General features: G+C 49.2%; 1 protein-coding gene across 1 annotated transcript; it reads right to left on the reverse strand.

Moving 5' to 3' along the window:
- Positions 1 to 2,372: 2,372 nt before the first annotated feature.
- Positions 2,373 to 15,933, reverse strand: NUDT1 (nudix hydrolase 1). Its single transcript, XM_060260702.1, has 4 exons — positions 15,857 to 15,933; positions 13,644 to 13,796; positions 3,402 to 3,547; positions 2,373 to 2,595 (listed from the first exon to the last, which is right to left on the reverse strand). Exons 2-4 carry the CDS (start codon positions 13,793 to 13,795, stop codon positions 2,423 to 2,425), a joined length of 471 nt encoding a protein of 156 aa, XP_060116685.1. The 5' UTR covers position 13,796; positions 15,857 to 15,933; the 3' UTR covers positions 2,373 to 2,422.
- Positions 15,934 to 16,107: the final 174 nt, after the last annotated feature.

The raw sequence follows: 16,107 nt of genomic DNA on the forward strand, positions 1-16,107 counted from the left end.
TGACCTTTGAGCCGGACTTTTAAAGGGAATTGGATTCCACGCACAAACCGTTAGAAGACTCGAAATATCTGCTATCCTTTGTTTGGACTTGCTGTGAACACCGTCAGCGGAATCGTTACCCTTTTTGAAGATTTTTTTCTGCCGTGGACTCGGGTATCGTTTCTACTTGGTATATAAACGCGCTGTTTGTAGAAGAAACAGAAACAAAATACGAAAAGTCCTTTTCCTAATTTCTTTATTTTGTAGTACACAGTTCTTTTTGCTTGCTTTGTTCTGTACCGGGTTGCCAGTTGTTTACTGCTAGCTTCGGAGAGCTGGCAAGATCCGACTGTACCATGCTGCCTTCTCTCCCCGTTTATGACATTACTAGCTAGAAAAATGGTTTTTATGATGGCCCCATCTCCATAGCTGTGGGGGTGGTTATCTACCCCCTTTTGGAAGAAAGCGGATCTAGGGAGGGCCTGGTAATCTCATAGTTGCCCACTGCCTTAAAGGGGAGAAAGCTGACCTCAAAAAAGGATTTTCCGTTGGCAAATTCTCAAATGCCGAAATCCTGGCCTCTGCTTTTTCAGGCAATACCTTCACAAAGTGAAAAAAAGCAGAGGAGCGGATTCTTGTATTATTATCTTTTTGTTTTGTTCTAACCTCTTTGGATTTTTGCAAATTTTGGAATAGCCAAGGTTGGCAACTTAGCGTTTTCTTCTCTCGGTGCTTTGCACAAATAGGAGCATGGGTTTGGGGGGGTTTTTTTGTGTTTTGATGAAGCACTTTATCAAACTGCAGGAATCGGAGAGAACACCGTTACAGCTGGTAGACGACAAAATGTTTACAGGTTGTTACGACATTCCCCCCCCCTCCCCTAAAAATTCTGTCAATAAATGTTACAAAAAAATAAATAAATCTGTATTTGTAAAATATGCACAGAACTTGTATTAAAAATATTTCAGTTATAAATGTCTTTAATTCTCTTAAACTGGCGTTAGCATAGGCAGGTGAGTAAACATAGGAAGACTTCTGATATAAGATGGACACTTTCCATCTGAAAACTCCCCATGTGACAAAATTAACCCCCACAGACCCTTTACGGTTGGAGTCGCTTAAGGGCGTATGCCAGGAACAACAACAGTAATATCGTATTGGTTTGGCAAACCGAAGGCAAGATGCTAGTTTCATTTGTAATTTTCAGACTTGAGTGTTCACTACTCTCTCTCCATATCTATCAATGAGCGTTTTCGCACTGACCTTAATCGGGAGCGACGTCCCTCTTCACCGTGCAGCGTCTGCACAGATTTCGCACTAATTGCTCCGCAGAACCCGGAAGAGCCGCAAAGTCCTGCGGCTTTTGCGTCGCAAATGTAAACTGGCCAAAAACCAGTTTACATTTGCGACGCAAAAGCCGCGGGACTTTGCGGCTCTTCCGGGTTCTGCGGAGCAATTAGTGCGAAATCCGCGCAGACGCTGCGCGGTGAAGAGGGACGTTGCTCCCGATTAAGGTCAGTGCGAAAACGCTCAACGACTAACGGCATTCCTGCAAAAGATCTGAAAACACGATTCCACTGTGCAGTTAAGGCTTATTTCCAGAATAGTGACTGATCGGTTTGCCACTCTACTGTAATTTAATTTTTTACCAATTGGCGTATCCTGTCATTTTAGGATAGAGGGAACTACAGAGCTTTCTCTTGGTGCCTGTATAGACGGTCCAAAGTTGCCAAGCTTGTAGGTTTTTCCATAGTGTGATAAAAAAAAGCCAGAACTGTAGTGATAAAAAAAACCCGTAGTGATAAAAAAAAAAGCCACAACTGGCTGAATTTCCCCCTTCAGCGAAAGTCTGGGGGCTGTTGCTTATATGCCCGAATTAAAGCCAAAATTGGATCTTTTTAAATAAGTTCTCAGCGAGTGCGAGGTTTAAGTAGCTACAGCTGCCGCCCCAATACTACACCACTGTGGTTGGAGGATCAGTTAGTGTGGGCAGAGGCTTCCTTATGAAAATGCTTTAAGGTTCTATGCACGATACTTCTTGCCACACACGGAAGAGAAGCTGCCTCAATGAAATGGAGGTGGGAGAATTTGGGGCACAGTTCCCGTTCAAGAGCATGATTCGGGGGAAAAAAATATTGACCAAGCAGGTTCCTGCCCACAATGCTCAGGGAGGGATGAAAAAAAAATCTAAAGATTGGAGGGGCAGGCCCTGAAAGAGAGCCACGAATGCTAACAGGACTGAGGGAGAGAGGCAACGGGCCATAAAAAAAAGGTGCCGTCTGCAGTTCTCAACAGAGGAACGGGTTCAAGTTTGTCTACTCGCCAGCTACCACTTACGCAATTCAGTCTGCTCTGAGCAGGAGACGAAGACTTGTGGGTGACTAGAACGTCCCTGATGCAACCGGGTGACCCTGCTCTGTGGGCCTCCAGAGTTCTTCCCCTGCTAGACCACCTCAGCTTCGTTCAAGGTGTGCTCTAAGATCGTGTCCTGCCCCTGGAACTTAAAATAACCGACGAACGTCTTCTTCTGGAGGAGCAGCGGAAACCAATAGCTGTCGTCCGGCCACATATCTTTGAAGGGTACATGGTCCAGTTCAAACCACTGTGGACGCATTTCTGCAAGGGAATGAAAAGAACATGAACGTATTAAGGAAACTGGAGCGGAGGATGGTCTCTCCCCAAGACAAAGGCTGAAAGAAAGCATCATCGCTTGGATCACAGTTTCTAAATTGCTTCCATTGGACGTCTTAGGGTCATTTTGCGGTTGTTTCAAAGATGATATTGCGCGTGTGGGAGGAGCGCATAGCTCAATATGGCCTAGCAAGGCTTTTCTTGTGGAAAAAGCCCACCAGGAACTCATTTGCATATTAGGCCACACCCCCTGACACCAAGCCAGCCGGAACTGTGTTCCTGTGCATTCCTGCTCAAAAAAACCCCTGCGGTCTAGGCCAGAGTGGCCAAACTGTGGCTCTTTCACACATATCATGTAGCTCTCAAAGCGCCCACCATCCCATCAGCCAGCTTGGAGAATGCACTTAAAGTTGTTTTCTTTCCACCTTCCCTCCCTCCCTATCTAACCATCTATTTGCCTGACTGCCTTCTTCCAGGGCCTACTGTAAGCTCTTGGAGGTCTCACTACATCAGGGGTGTGTGGCTTCATATGCAAAGGAGTTCCCGCTACAAAAAAGGCCCTGTTGGGGCCTATCCCAAACTCTCAGCCTGGCCCACCTCACAGAAACGTTGTGGAAGAATGGAGGAGGGCAGCATGACATTCTAAAGCTGCTTTTGAGTCCCAACTGGGAGGAAAAGGAACTAAGTAAATGCAAGATGTATGAGTCAAATCGTTTGGCTCAACCAGGGCCAGGTGCTGGCCTGAGGGAAGTTGTTTTCATTATGTTATCACATTCCAACTGCGTTCCTACCTTCACTTTCTGCGGGCTCTCCTTGGAAATTGTCGGCTCGGAAGATGTGGACTTCCATCAGCTCCGTGTTACCCGCAAACTCAAAAGTAATCCGGCCGATCTTCTGCAAGACGTCCACCGTCAGTCCACTCTCTTCCTGCAGCTCCCTAATAGGAACAAACAAGGTGGGGCTAGAGCTGAAAGACACACGAAGCAACTTCTACTGACTCAGCCCCCCAGGTAAGTTTTGTCTACTCAGACCGTCAGTGGTCCTCCAGGGTCTCAGGCCGAGGTCTTTCCCATCACCCACTGCCTGGTCCTTTTAACTGGAGATGCCAGGGACTGGACGTGGGACCTTCTGCATGAACCCAGGAAGGTGCTCTATGGTGAATCAGCTCCTCAGTCCATCAGGATCAGTCTTAGAGAGTCAGTTTGGTGTAGTGGTTAAGTGCGTGGACACCTGTCTGGGAGAACCAGGTTTGATTCCTCACTCCTCCTCTTGCAGCTGCTGGAATGGCCTTGGGTCAGCCATAGCTCTCTTATCTGGGAGAACCGGGTTTGATTCCCCACTCCTCCACTTGCAGCTGCTGAAATGGTCTTGGGTCAGCCATAGCTCTCTTATCTGGGAGAACTGGGTTTGATTCCCCACTCCTCCACTTGCAGCTGCTGGAATGGCCTTGGGTCAGCCAGAGCTCTCTTATCTGGGAGAACCGGGTTTGATTCCCCACTCCTCCACTTGCAGCTGCTGGAATGGCCTTGGGTCAGCCATAGCTCTCGTAGGAATTGTCACCATAGAGCACCTTCCTAGCTTCTTGGAGAGCCCTTTCAGCCCCACCCACCTCACAGGGTGTCTGGTTTTTTTTGGGGGGGGGGGAGGTAAAGAAGATTGTGAGCTGCTCTGAGACTCTGAGATTCAGAGTATAGGGCGGGATATAAATCCAATATCATCTTCTTGTCTTCTCAGACCTGCAGCTGCTCTCCAGGGTCTCAGAGACTCTTATCTGGGAGTCTTTCCTCCCTCCCAGCTCTCAAACATCTGACATTTATTCCACGTGGCTCTTACATGATTATTATATTATTATTCTGCCCATTCCCCCATTTGGGGGCTCAGAGCGGAGTACAACATAAATAGTAATGAAATCACAATAAAATTACAATCATAATAAAAACCAGTTACAATATTTAGTAAAGTACAACAGGGTGGTCCAGCAAGTTATGCAAGTATAGCCAACCGTGGGACGGAGTAATAAGCTTCGGCAAAACCCGCAGATGTTTCTTTTATTTATATTTAGATATTTATACCACATTTCCCCTCCCCCATAGGGAATCAAAGGCCACACCCCCTGATGTAGCCAATCGTCCTGGAGCTTACAGTAGGCCCTGTAAGAAGAGCCCTGTAAGGAATTCTAGCAGGACCTCCTTTGCATATTAGGCCACACCCCCTGATTTAGCCAATTGTCTTGGAGCTTACAGTAGGCCCTGTAAGAAGAGCCCCGGGGCGCGTGTCGGCAGCAACCAAATGACAAGGCTGCCGTGGAAGACGCTATGCCAACTTTTACTGGGACAGCGGGAAGTGCCTTTGTACAGATCTTTGTTCTGTCCTCCATTTTGTCCTCATAACTCCCACCCTCTGAGGTAGGCTAGACCAAGACAGAACGCCTGGCGTGACGTCACCCTTGCAGGGCGGAGTGGGAATTTGAACCTGTGTCTTTCGGAACCTAGTCTGACACGCTAACAACGACACCAAATACAACGGAGTTTGAGTCGGTGGCACACGGAAGCTTATGTCCAGAACTTCCAGACCAACATGGCTGCCCAGCTGACTCTAAACTATACCACATGTCCCTGTGAATTCACATCACTCCCATCCAGGTTTTTTTTTTGTAGCAGGAACTCCTTTGCATATTAGGCCACACCCCCTGCTGTAGCCAATCCTCCAAGAGCTTAGAGGGCTCTTAGTCCAGGGCCTACTCCAAACTCCAGTAAGACTGGCTACATCAGGGGGTGTGGCCTAATATGCAAAGGAATTCCTGCTACCAAAAAAAGCCCTGCTCCCATTCAGACTTGGAGAAACGGCTTGCGTTTAAAGCTCTTTCCTTTGGACCCAACAGCGGCAGATGGAAACTGAGAAACCAGCCCATAATTCATCCTGGAGAAAACTGCTAACCCTTTGACAGGCTGCAGACGTTTAGCTGATCTTGATAATTAGACCCGTCTGTATAGTGAGTAATGTAGGTAACCAAAGAGTTCCAGCGGTTTCTCCTCATTAAGGCTAATCAGAACCCCGGGTACGACTCCCGACCTTTCCTGCTCGGACGGCCTCCATTTTTCAAATTAGATTTAGCATTTCAATTAGCTTCAGACAACCTTTCCGGAGTGCAAGTCAGCTCAGCAGCCGAACGACGGGGCCGCCCTGGAAGACGCTACGCCTGCTTTTATCGGGACAGTGGGAAAGGTCTCTGCACAGCTCGTAGCTGGCAGAAGGGAAAGGAAGCCTGAATTAAGATGGGCGCTGAGGAATGACCCGAGGAACCTTTGATGAGCTCATTTGCCACAGGGCAGGGTTGTCACTCATTTGTCACGAGGGCCGGATCTGACGTGAATGAGATCTTGTCGAGCCTGGCCGTGCGTGTCATAAAATGGAGAGCCAGTTTGGTGTAGTGGTTAAGTGTGCGGACTCTTATCTGGGAGAACCTGGTTTGATTCCCCACTCCTCCACTTGCACCTGCTGGAACGGCCTTGGGTCAGCCAGAGCTCTCTTATCTGGGAGAGCCGGGTTTGATTCCCCCCTCCTCCACTTGCAGCTGCTGGAATGGCCTTGGGTCACCTATAGCTCTCTTATCTGGGAGAACCAGGTTTGATTCCCCACTCCTCCACTTGCACCTGCTGGAACGGCCTTGGGTCAGCTGTAGCTCTCTTATCTGGGAGAACCAGGTTTGATTCCCCACTCCTCCACTTGCAGCTGCTGGAATGGCCTTGGGTCACCTATAGCTCTCTTATCTGGGAGAACCGGGTTTGATTCCCCACTCCTCCACTTGCACCTGCTGGAACGGCCTTGGGTCAGCTGTAGCTCTGGCAGAGGTTGTCCTTGAAAGGGCAGCTGCTGTGAGAGCCCTCTCCAGCCCCACCCACCTCATAGGGTGTCTGTTGTGGGGGAGGAAGGTTAAGGAGATTGTGGGCTGCTCTGAGACTCTGTCCTTGAAAGGGCAGCTGCTGTGAGAGCCCTCTCAGCCCCACCCACCTCACAGGGTGTCTGTTGTGGGGGAGGAAGGGAAAGGAGATTGTGGGCTGCTCTGAGACTCTGTCCTTGAAAGGGCAGCTGCTGTGAGAGCCCTCTCAGCCCCACCCACCTCACAGGGTGTCTGTTGTGGGGGAGGAAGGTAGAGGAGATTGTGAGCCGCTCTGAGACTCTGTCCTTGAAAGGGCAGTTGCTGTGAGAGCCCTCTCCAGCCCCACCCACCTCACAGGGTGTCTGTTGTGGGGGAGGAAGGGAAAGGAGATTGTGAGCCGCTCTGAGACTCTTCGGAGTGGAGGGCGGGATATAAATCCAATATCTTCATCTACCTCACAGGGTGTCTGTTGTGGGGGAGGAAGGTAAAGGAGATTGTGAGCCGCTCTGAGACTCTTCAGAGTGGAGGGCGGGATATAAATCCAATATCATCTTCTTCTGTCTTCTAATACCAGGTAGCAGAGAGATGAACTTTATACAGGACACAGACAACACAATTAAAGATTTTGTTTTTGAAAAAACTTAAAATTAAACATCCTTAAAACATTAGTACTTGTTGGTCTTAAATGTGCTTCCTTTGTATCTCTCCCAAAGGTTCCAGGGAACTGGGCAAAGGAAGCTGTGGCTTTTTCCTTCCTTCCCCAGAGGACCAGGAGGGGGAAGAGCCGCAAGTGAATAAAAGAAAGTGAGGCTTGGCTCAGTAGTTCTGCTATGTGATTGAGAGAACCTACCAAAGCAAACTCTCTCTCACCCCTTCCTCCCCAAGGGAGGAGCCTCAGCCATTGGAGAAAATGAAGGCTTGCTCTGCAGTTCCTGTGCAATTGAGTGAACCCTGCAAAGCAAGCTGTGATGTAGAAGGAAGCAAGAGAAAAGGAGAAGGAAGCAGATGACAGCCGGTTGCTCAGGGGCCTGATAGGAGCCCTCCAGGGGCCTGATTCGGCCCCCGGGCTGCATGTTGGACACCCCTGCCATAGGGCATGGGGGCCTTCTACGTTCAGAGCAACAAGTGGTCATGCAAAAGCTGGAAAACTTCTCTCTGGCCAAAGATTCCAGTCCAGGAGAATCTCAAAGACCAACAAGGTTATTTGGGGTCTGAGCTTCGGAAGGTCAACGCTCTCTTCAGACTCTCAAAACCTTATCCCCTCCCACAGTATTATTTGGTCGCTAAGGTGCTACTGGGTTCGAATCTAGCTGCCACAAAAGGTGTTCAAAGGCCCAGCGACAAGGTATATTAGACCCTGGGTTCGTCAAAGTCATTATTGTCTACTCAGACTGGCAGTGGCTCTCCGGGCTCAAAAACTAACGGTGGTACGAAAGAAGGAGAACCAGGCCTCATTTTGGGCAGGTGTTCAAAGGAGTGAAGCTCTGGAAGCTCTAAATTTTATTGTGCTCTTTCATTCTTATCCCGCCCCCCCCCCCCCCCATATTGCTTCTGGGTTCCATTGTTCAAATCTCCTGTGAGAATTTTGCTGAACTCTTTAAGATTTCAGGTTTTCACGGCTGGTAACATCATTAGGGTTTGTAGAATCTTTCGGGCTCAAGTGCCGTGTTCTACTGGAGAAAGTTTTCCTTCCAGACGTTTCGTTCTCAGCTGCGGAGAACATCCTCAGTGGCGTTGCAGCCGGAGCAGGCGCTCTGACCTTCTTGGCTGCTGTGCATTGAGTGAGGCCAGGCTGCTGGAGAGCTGCTATTTCTAGGCTATTTCACTCAATGCACAGCAGCCAAGAAGGTCAGAGCGCCTGCTCCGGCTGCAACGCCACTGAGGATGTTCTCCGCAGCTGAGAATGAAACGTCTGGAAGAAAAACTCTCCAGTAGAATACGGCACTTGATCCCGAAATACTCTACAAACCCTAATGAACTCTTTAAGCTTTGACAAACTTTCTACTATTCCCCCCCCTCCCACCAAAAACGGGGAAATAAAACATATCAAGCAGACCCATGGAAATCTTTCTCATGCTACTGTGGCTAAATAGGAGAAAGTAATTTAAAAAAATATGACTGAACCAATACTCCCTCTAAGCTGTGAAGTCTTGTGAGAAAAATTCTTCTTTGTGAGCCAAGACAAAAATGTGTGAGGCTAAAAAACTGCGAGCTAGCTCACGCTAACTCACCTTAGCCACCTTAGCCACTCACTGGAGAGCCAGTGTGGTGTAGTGGTTAAGTGTGCGGACTCTTATCTGGGAGAACCGGGTTTGATTCCCCACTCCTCCACTCCACTTGCACCTGCTGGAATGGCCTTGGGTCAGCCAGAGCTCTGGCAGAGGTTGTCCTTGAAAGGGCAGCTGCCGTGAGAGCCCTCTCCAGCCCCACCCACCTCACAGGGTGTCTGTTGTGGGGGAGGAAGGGAAAGGAGATTGTGAGCCGCTCTGAGACTCTTCGGAGTGGAGGGCGGGATATAAATCCAATATCTTCATCTACCTCACAGGGTGTCTGTTGTGGGGGAGGAAGGTAAAGGAGATTGTGAGCCGCTCTGAGACTCTTCAGAGTGGAGGGCGGGATATAAATCCAATATCTTCTTCTGTCTTCTAATACCAGGTAGCAGAGAGATGAACTTTATACAGGACACAGACAACACAATTAAAGATTTTTGTTTTTGAAAAAACTTAAAATTAAACATCCTTAAAACATTAGTACTTGTTGGTCTTAAATGTGCTTCCTTTGTATCTCTCCCAAAGGTTCCAGGGAACTGGGCAAAGGAAGCTGTGGCTTTTTCCTTCCTTCCCCAGAGGACCAGGAGGGGGAAGAGCCGCAAGTGAATAAAAGAAAGTGAGGCTTGGCTCAGTAGTTCTGCTATGTGATTGAGAGAACCTACCAAAGCAAACTCTCTCTCACCCCTTCCTCCCCAAGGGAGGAGCCTCAGCCATTGGAGAAAATGAAGGCTTTGCTCTGCAGTTCCTGTGCAATTGAGTGAACCCTGCAAAGCAAGCTGTGATGTAGAAGGAAGCAAGAGAAAAGGAGAAGGAAGCAGATGACAGCCGGTTGCTCAGGGGCCTGATAGGAGCCCTCCAGGGGCCTGATTCGGCCCCCGGGCTGCATGTTGGACACCCCTGCCATAGGGCATGGGGGCCTTCTACGTTCAGAGCAACAAGTGGTCATGCAAAAGCTGGAAAACTTCTCTCTGGCCAAAGATTCCAGTCCAGGAGAATCTCAAAGACCAACAAGGTTATTTGGGGTCTGAGCTTCGGAAGGTCAACGCTCTCTTCAGACTCTCAAAACCTTATCCCCTCCCACAGTATTATTTGGTCGCTATGGTGCTACTGGGTTCGAATCTAGCTGACACAAAAGGTGTTGAAAGGCCCAACAACAAGGTATATTAGACCCTGGGTTCGTCAGTCATTATTGTCTACTCAGACTGGCAGTGGCTCTCCGGGCTCAAAAACTAACGGTGGTACGAAAGAAGGAGAACCAGGCCTCACTTTGGGCAGGTGTTCAAAGGTGTGAAGCTCTGGAAGCTCTAAATTTTATTGTGCTCTTTCTTTCTTATCCCGCCCCCCCCCCCCCCCCCATATTGCTTCTGGGTTCCATTGTTCAAATCTCCTGTGAGAATTTTGCTGAACTCTTTTAAGATTTCAGGTTTTCACGGCTGGCAACATCATTAGGGTTTGTAGAGTCTTTCGGGCTCAAGTGCCGTGTTCTACTGGAGAAAGTTTTCCTTCCAGACGTTTCGTTCTCAGCTGCGGAGAACATCCTCAGTGGCGTTGCAGCCGGAGCAGGCGCTCTGACCTTCTTGGCTGCTGTGCATTGAGTGAGGCCAGGGCTGCTGGAGAGCTGCTATTTCTAGGCTATTTCACTCAATGCACAGCAGCCAAGAAGGTCTGAGCGCCTGCTCCGGCTGCAACGCCACTGAGGATGTTCTCCGCAGCTGAGAACGAAACGTCTGGAAGGAAAACTTTCTCCAGTAGAACACGGCACTTGATCCCGAAAGACTCTACAAACCCTAATGAACTCTTTAAGCTTTGACAAACTTTCTACTATTCCCCCCCCACCAAAAACTGGGAAATAAAACATATCAAGCAGACCCATGGAAATCTTTCTCATGCTACTGCGGCCACATAGGAGAAAGTAATTTAAAAAAATATGACTGAAGCAATACTCCCTCTAAGCTGTGAAGTCTTGTGAGAAAAATTCTTCTTTGTGAGCCAAGACAAAAATGTGTGAGGCTAAAAAACTGCGAGCTAGCTCACGCTAACTCACCTTAGTCACCTTAGCCACTCACTGGAGAGCCAGTTTGGTGTAGTGGTTAAGTGTGCGGACTCTTATCTGGGAGAACCGGGTTTGATTCCCCACTCCTCCACTTGCACCTGCTGGAATGGCCTTGGGTCAGCCATAGCTCTGGCAGAGGTTTTCCTTGAAAGGGCAGCTGCTGTGAGAGCCCTCTCCAGCCCCACCCACCTCACAGGGTGTCTGTTGTGGGGGAGGAAGGGAAAGGAGATTGTGAGCCGCTCTGAGACTCTTCGGAGTGGAGGGCGGGATATAAATCCAATATCTTCATCTTCTTCTTCTTACAGAGAACACTGGATGGGAGTAAGGTTTTCTTATGACCATTATAATTCAAGAAGCATTTGAAGGTAGATGCTAAGCTGATATAATTTAGTACACTTTTCGGTGATTCGAGGGGGTGTGTGGCATAGGCAAAGGAGTGGTGCTAATGAGATCTGGCACCTCTTTTTCTACAAAATGACCACAGAGTTGAACAAACGCTTCTATGGGATCAAGAAAGTGCATGAACAGGGCAGACTTTGCCTGGTGCCTAAAAGAACCAGGCGAACTCTGCTTGCAATCGCAGTGGGTGGGGAAGAACGTCGCCCTGACTGCAACGATGGCCACGGGCCCCGGCACCAGGACACATGGGCTTCCTTATCTGAGAAAAAGGGGGGGGTTGACTCTCGAAAGCTACTCTTTCTGGAAACCTTGTTGGTCGCTAAGGTGTTCCTGGACTGAAATTTAGTTCTTTTTCTGCAGACGATTATGGCTGCCCTTCTGTAACTTACAGACCAGCAGCTTGTGGCCCTTTTTTCTTTCTTGCCCAGGGAAAATGCTGGTCGCCAGTTTGGGGTCAGGAAGCAAGTTTCTCCAGGGCAGTTTGGCCCTGGGATCCTGGAGGCTTTTTGCTATCTTCTGGGCATGGAGACTGCAGGGGTCACTGGGGGTGTGTGTGTGGGGCGGTATTTGTGAGTTCCCTGCATTGTGCAGGGGGCTGGACTAGATGACCTTGGAGGTCCCTTCCAACTCTAGGATTCTAGAATTCTTCAGGAGGTGGTGGGCTCTCCTTCCTTGGAGGTTTTAAACAGAGGCTACATGGCTATCTGACAGCAATGAAGATCCTGTGAATTTAGGGGGAGGTGTTTGTGTGTTTAGAGCAGTTCCTCAGTGGAACAGGCTTCCTCGGGAGGTGGTGGGCTCTCCTTCCTTGGAGGTTTTGAAACAGAGGCTAGATGGCCATCTGACAGCAATGAAGGTCCTGTGAATTTAGGGGGAGGCATTTGTGAGTTTCCTGCATTGTGCAGGGGGTTGGACTAGATGACCCTGGAGATCCTTTCCAACTCTAGGATTCTATGGTATGGAGCTTTATTTTTTTTTTTGTATTTAATGACAACCGTTTATCCCCTAAAAACCTTGTCGGTCTCTAAGGTGCTACTGCATGCAGATCTAGGGCTTCCTTGTGATACTGATCGCGTGACTGTATCCCTGGGGGCCACCAAGGATTATATCCATACACTCTAAGTGCCTTTTTTGCATCTCTGGTTCCAAACCCAAAGCAACGGTTTCTAGAGCTACGCCAGAGGGCGACAGCTAGACTCTAGTCCACGAGCACCTTAGAGACCTGCTAGATTTCCAGGGGATATGGACATATGAAGCTGCCTTCTACTGAATCAGACCTTTGGTCCATCAAAGTCAGTATTGTCTACTCAAACTGGCAGCGGCTCTCCAGGGTCTCAAACTGAGGTCTTTCACACCTCTTTTCCTGGACACTTTTTAGATGGAGATGTCAGGGATTGAACCTGGGGCCTTCTGCTTACCAAGCAGATGCTCTACCACTGAGCCACTGTTCCTCCCCTTAGACATATGAACCTATGAAGCTGCCTTCTACTGAATCAGACCCTCAGTCCATCAAAGTCAATATTGTCTACTCAGACTGGCAGCGGCTCTCCAGGGTCTCAAGCTGAGGTTTTTCACACCTACTTGCCTGGACCCTTTTTTGGAGATGCCGGGGATTGAACCTGGGACCTTCTGCTTCCCAAGCAGTTGCTCTACCACTGAGCCACCCTCCCTCCCCTGCTCTCCAGGGTCTCAAGCTGAGGTTTTTCACACCTATTTGCCTGGTCCCTTTTTTGGAGATGCCGGGGATTGAACCTGGGACCTTCTGCTTCCCAAGCAGATGCTCTACCACTGAGCCACCATCCCTCCCCAAATGAGCTTTTGAGAGTCAAACAGACTTTATATCCCAGTCAGGAGGTGGGGGGTGTTGCAAAGAAGGGAGTCTGGAATCTCCATCCTTACTTGTATCTGACTCTCACCATCTTATAGCCCTGAAATCTTGTTGGTTTCTAATAGTGCAATCCTGACCAGAGTTAAAAAGGTAAAGATAGTTCCCTGTGCAAGCACCAGTTGTTTTTGACATTTTCACGGCAGACTTTTTACGGGGTGGTTTGCCCTTGCCTTCCCCAGTCATCTACACTTCCCCCCCAGCAAGCTGGGGACTCATTTTACCGACCTCGGAAGGATGGAAGGCTGAGTCAACCTGCAGCCGGCTACCTGAACCAGCTTTCTCTAGGATCGAACTCAGAGGGCTCCGACTGCATTATTGCAGCTTTACCACTCTGCACCACAGGGCTCTGACCAGAGTTACTCCAGTCTAAGCCCACTGAAATAAGCGGACTTAGACTGGAGTAACTTTTCTTAGGATCACACTCTAAGGTGCAAGTGGACTCAGATCTGGCCATTCTACAGCAGGCCGACCCGGCCACCATCCGAAAGCAGAAGACGATGTACTTCCGTTGCCTGGAGGTCTTCGGAACTGAACTGGGCTCACCTTCTGGCCGCCTGCTCGATGCTTTCACCCGGCTGCACTTTCCCTCCAAAGCCATTCCACCGTCCAGCCCCGAAGCCGCGCTTTTTCATGCCCAGCAGGACTCGTTGAGGCTGGACGACCAGCACCAGCGTGAAGAGCTTGCTTGTCAACATGCTCTCTGCAAGAGGAAGGAGGCCGACAATCAGCTATAAGAGGCCCGTCTATAGAACATAGCAATTAGACCACTGGGAAGTGCAGGGAACAGGTTTGGCTTGACGGCAACCGTGACCTTGCTGGACCTCAGAAGGGCGTGTAATTGTGTCACATACTTTTCTTATATACATGTATAATTTGACTAAGGAATATCATTAATATCTGTAAAACTGCCCTTTGTGCTGTGTTTCTGTTAATCACATTTCCAAGGAGTTTTTCCACATTCCCTTTTTCTCTATTCTGCATTCCCTTAAAAATTCAAAATAAAATTTACTAAAAAAGAAGAAAGGCATGCAATTAGTGCTTGTGTATGAATGTATGAAGCTGCCTTATACTGAATCAGACCCTGGGTCCATCAAAGTCAGTATTGTCTTCTCAGACTGGCAGCGGCTCTCCAGGGTCTCAAGCTGAGGTTTTTCACACCTATTTGCCTGGACCCCTTTTTTGGAGATGCTGAGGATTGAACCTGGGACCTTCTGCTTCCCAAGCAGGTGCTCTACCACTGAGCCACCATCTCTCCCCTGTGTGTGTGTGTGTGGGGGGGAAGCAGTTTGGAAGAAATCCCTATAGAAAATAAATTGAACTTCTTATATGCCCCCCCCCCGAAGAAGAGTTAGTTTTTATAGTTTGCTTTTCTGTACCCTTTAGGGCCCCGTGGCACAGTGTGGTAAAGCTGCAGTATTGCAGTCCTAAACTCTGCTTATGACTTGAGTTCGATCCCCAGCAGAAGCTGAGTTTTCACGTAGCCGGCTCGAGGTTGACTCAGCCTTCCATCCTTCTGAGGTCGGTAAAGTGAGTACCCAGCTTGCTGGGGGGGGGGGGGGAAGTGTAGATGACTGGGGAAGACAAAGGCAAACCACCCCGTAAAAAGTCTGCCGTGAAAACGCTGTGAAAGCAACGTCACTCCAGAGTCGGAAACAGCTGGTGCTTGCACAGGGGACCTTTCCTTTCCTTTCTGTACCCTAAGGAGTCTCCAGACACCTTACTTGTAAGGCAGGTAGGGCTAGGAGAGTCCTGAGAACCGTGACTGGCCCACGGTCACCCAGCAGGCTGCATGTGGAGGAAGAGTGGGGAATCTAACCCAGTTTTCCAGATTAGAGTCCACGGCCCTTAACCAATACAAAAAAAAAGCCAAAATCAGAAAAAAATGTTTTTACTTGTGTCAAGAAAATTCCTCTGCTTCTGTGGTCCCTTGATCCTATAAGCATTTATTTAGACAGCTGGTGTGATGTAGATGTTTAACCATTAGACTATGTTTGGGGGACCTGGGTTCAAATCCCCACTCTGCTGTGGAATCTCTCTGGATGGCTTTGAGCCAGTCACTCTCACTCTTAGCCTAACCTACCTCACAGGGTCGTTACGAGGGCAAAATGGAGGCCAGGGGAACGACATAAGCTGCTTTGGGCTCCCATTGGGGAGAAAGGCAGGGTATGATAAAAGCAAATAAATTGAATGGGCAACTAGAATGATTAAAGGGTTGGAACACCTTCCCTATGAAGAAAGGTTAAAACGCTTGGGGCTTTTTAGTTTGGAGAAACGTGGACTGCGGGGTGACAGGATAGAAGTTTACAAGATAATGCATGGTGTGGGCTTCTCCAGGGGTTAATGAGGGCTGCTGGGGGTGTGGCAAAATCCCTGGTGGCTGGCTGGCTGCCCACTCTCCTAATCCAGGGATTGTTATGCAGCTGCACCTCCTATTCAATGGACAAGGTAGGTGGGGAGGAGGAGGGGGAACCCACAGAAAGGTTCAGGAGCTGTGCTCCTGCTGAATTCAAGACCTGGTTGTAACAGCAGGATATCTCCAGGTCCCGCCTGGAGGCTGGCAACCCTAGCATTTAATGCCACACACTCTTGTTGGTTATCTGGAGATCAGTTCCAGGAGATTCCCAGGCCCTTCCTGGAGGTTGGCAACCCTTTCCGCAGGGGTTGAACGTGTGCACGACGCTTTGTGTCCTAATAAAACTTCATTACATCCTTCTGCAAGCAGACCACGCGCAGAGACCATGCAATCCCGTGCAGACTTGCCTTCGTTCTAAACCCGCTGAAATCAATGGGCCGGGACCGGGTCGACTGTGTATAGGATTGCACAGCCTCCTCCTGACGTTCTTTCGCTTTAATCGACTCGCACCAGGGACCAGGCAGCTCCTCCGGCAAGGCGGGAAACCAGGGGAGGAGAGGCCGAGGCCTGAGACCGGCGGGGACCTCCTCTCGAGGCGGGACTTGCCGAAGGCTCCAGGCGGGACGGGCAGAGGCGCTTGAATGACGGACCTCC

Source organism: Heteronotia binoei, chromosome 20 (assembly GCF_032191835.1).
Source record: "Heteronotia binoei isolate CCM8104 ecotype False Entrance Well chromosome 20, APGP_CSIRO_Hbin_v1, whole genome shotgun sequence".
Taxonomy (NCBI): Eukaryota; Metazoa; Chordata; class Lepidosauria; order Squamata; family Gekkonidae; genus Heteronotia; species Heteronotia binoei.

What these genes read in the sequence shown, in the direction of transcription:
- NUDT1 (XM_060260702.1), bottom strand. Translation starts at nt 13,795, where the DNA reads ATGTTGACAAGCAAGCTCTTCACGCTGGTGCTGGTCGTCCAGCCTCAA. An exon ending in ATCGAGCAGGCGGCCAGAAG is followed by an intron (nt 3,548 to 13,643) that starts GTGAGCCCAGTT and finishes TGTTCCTATTAG; the next exon opens with GGAGCTGCAGGAAGAGAGTG. An exon ending in AGAGCCCGCAGAAAGTGAAG is followed by an intron (nt 2,596 to 3,401) that starts GTAGGAACGCAG and finishes ATTCCCTTGCAG; the next exon opens with AAATGCGTCCACAGTGGTTT.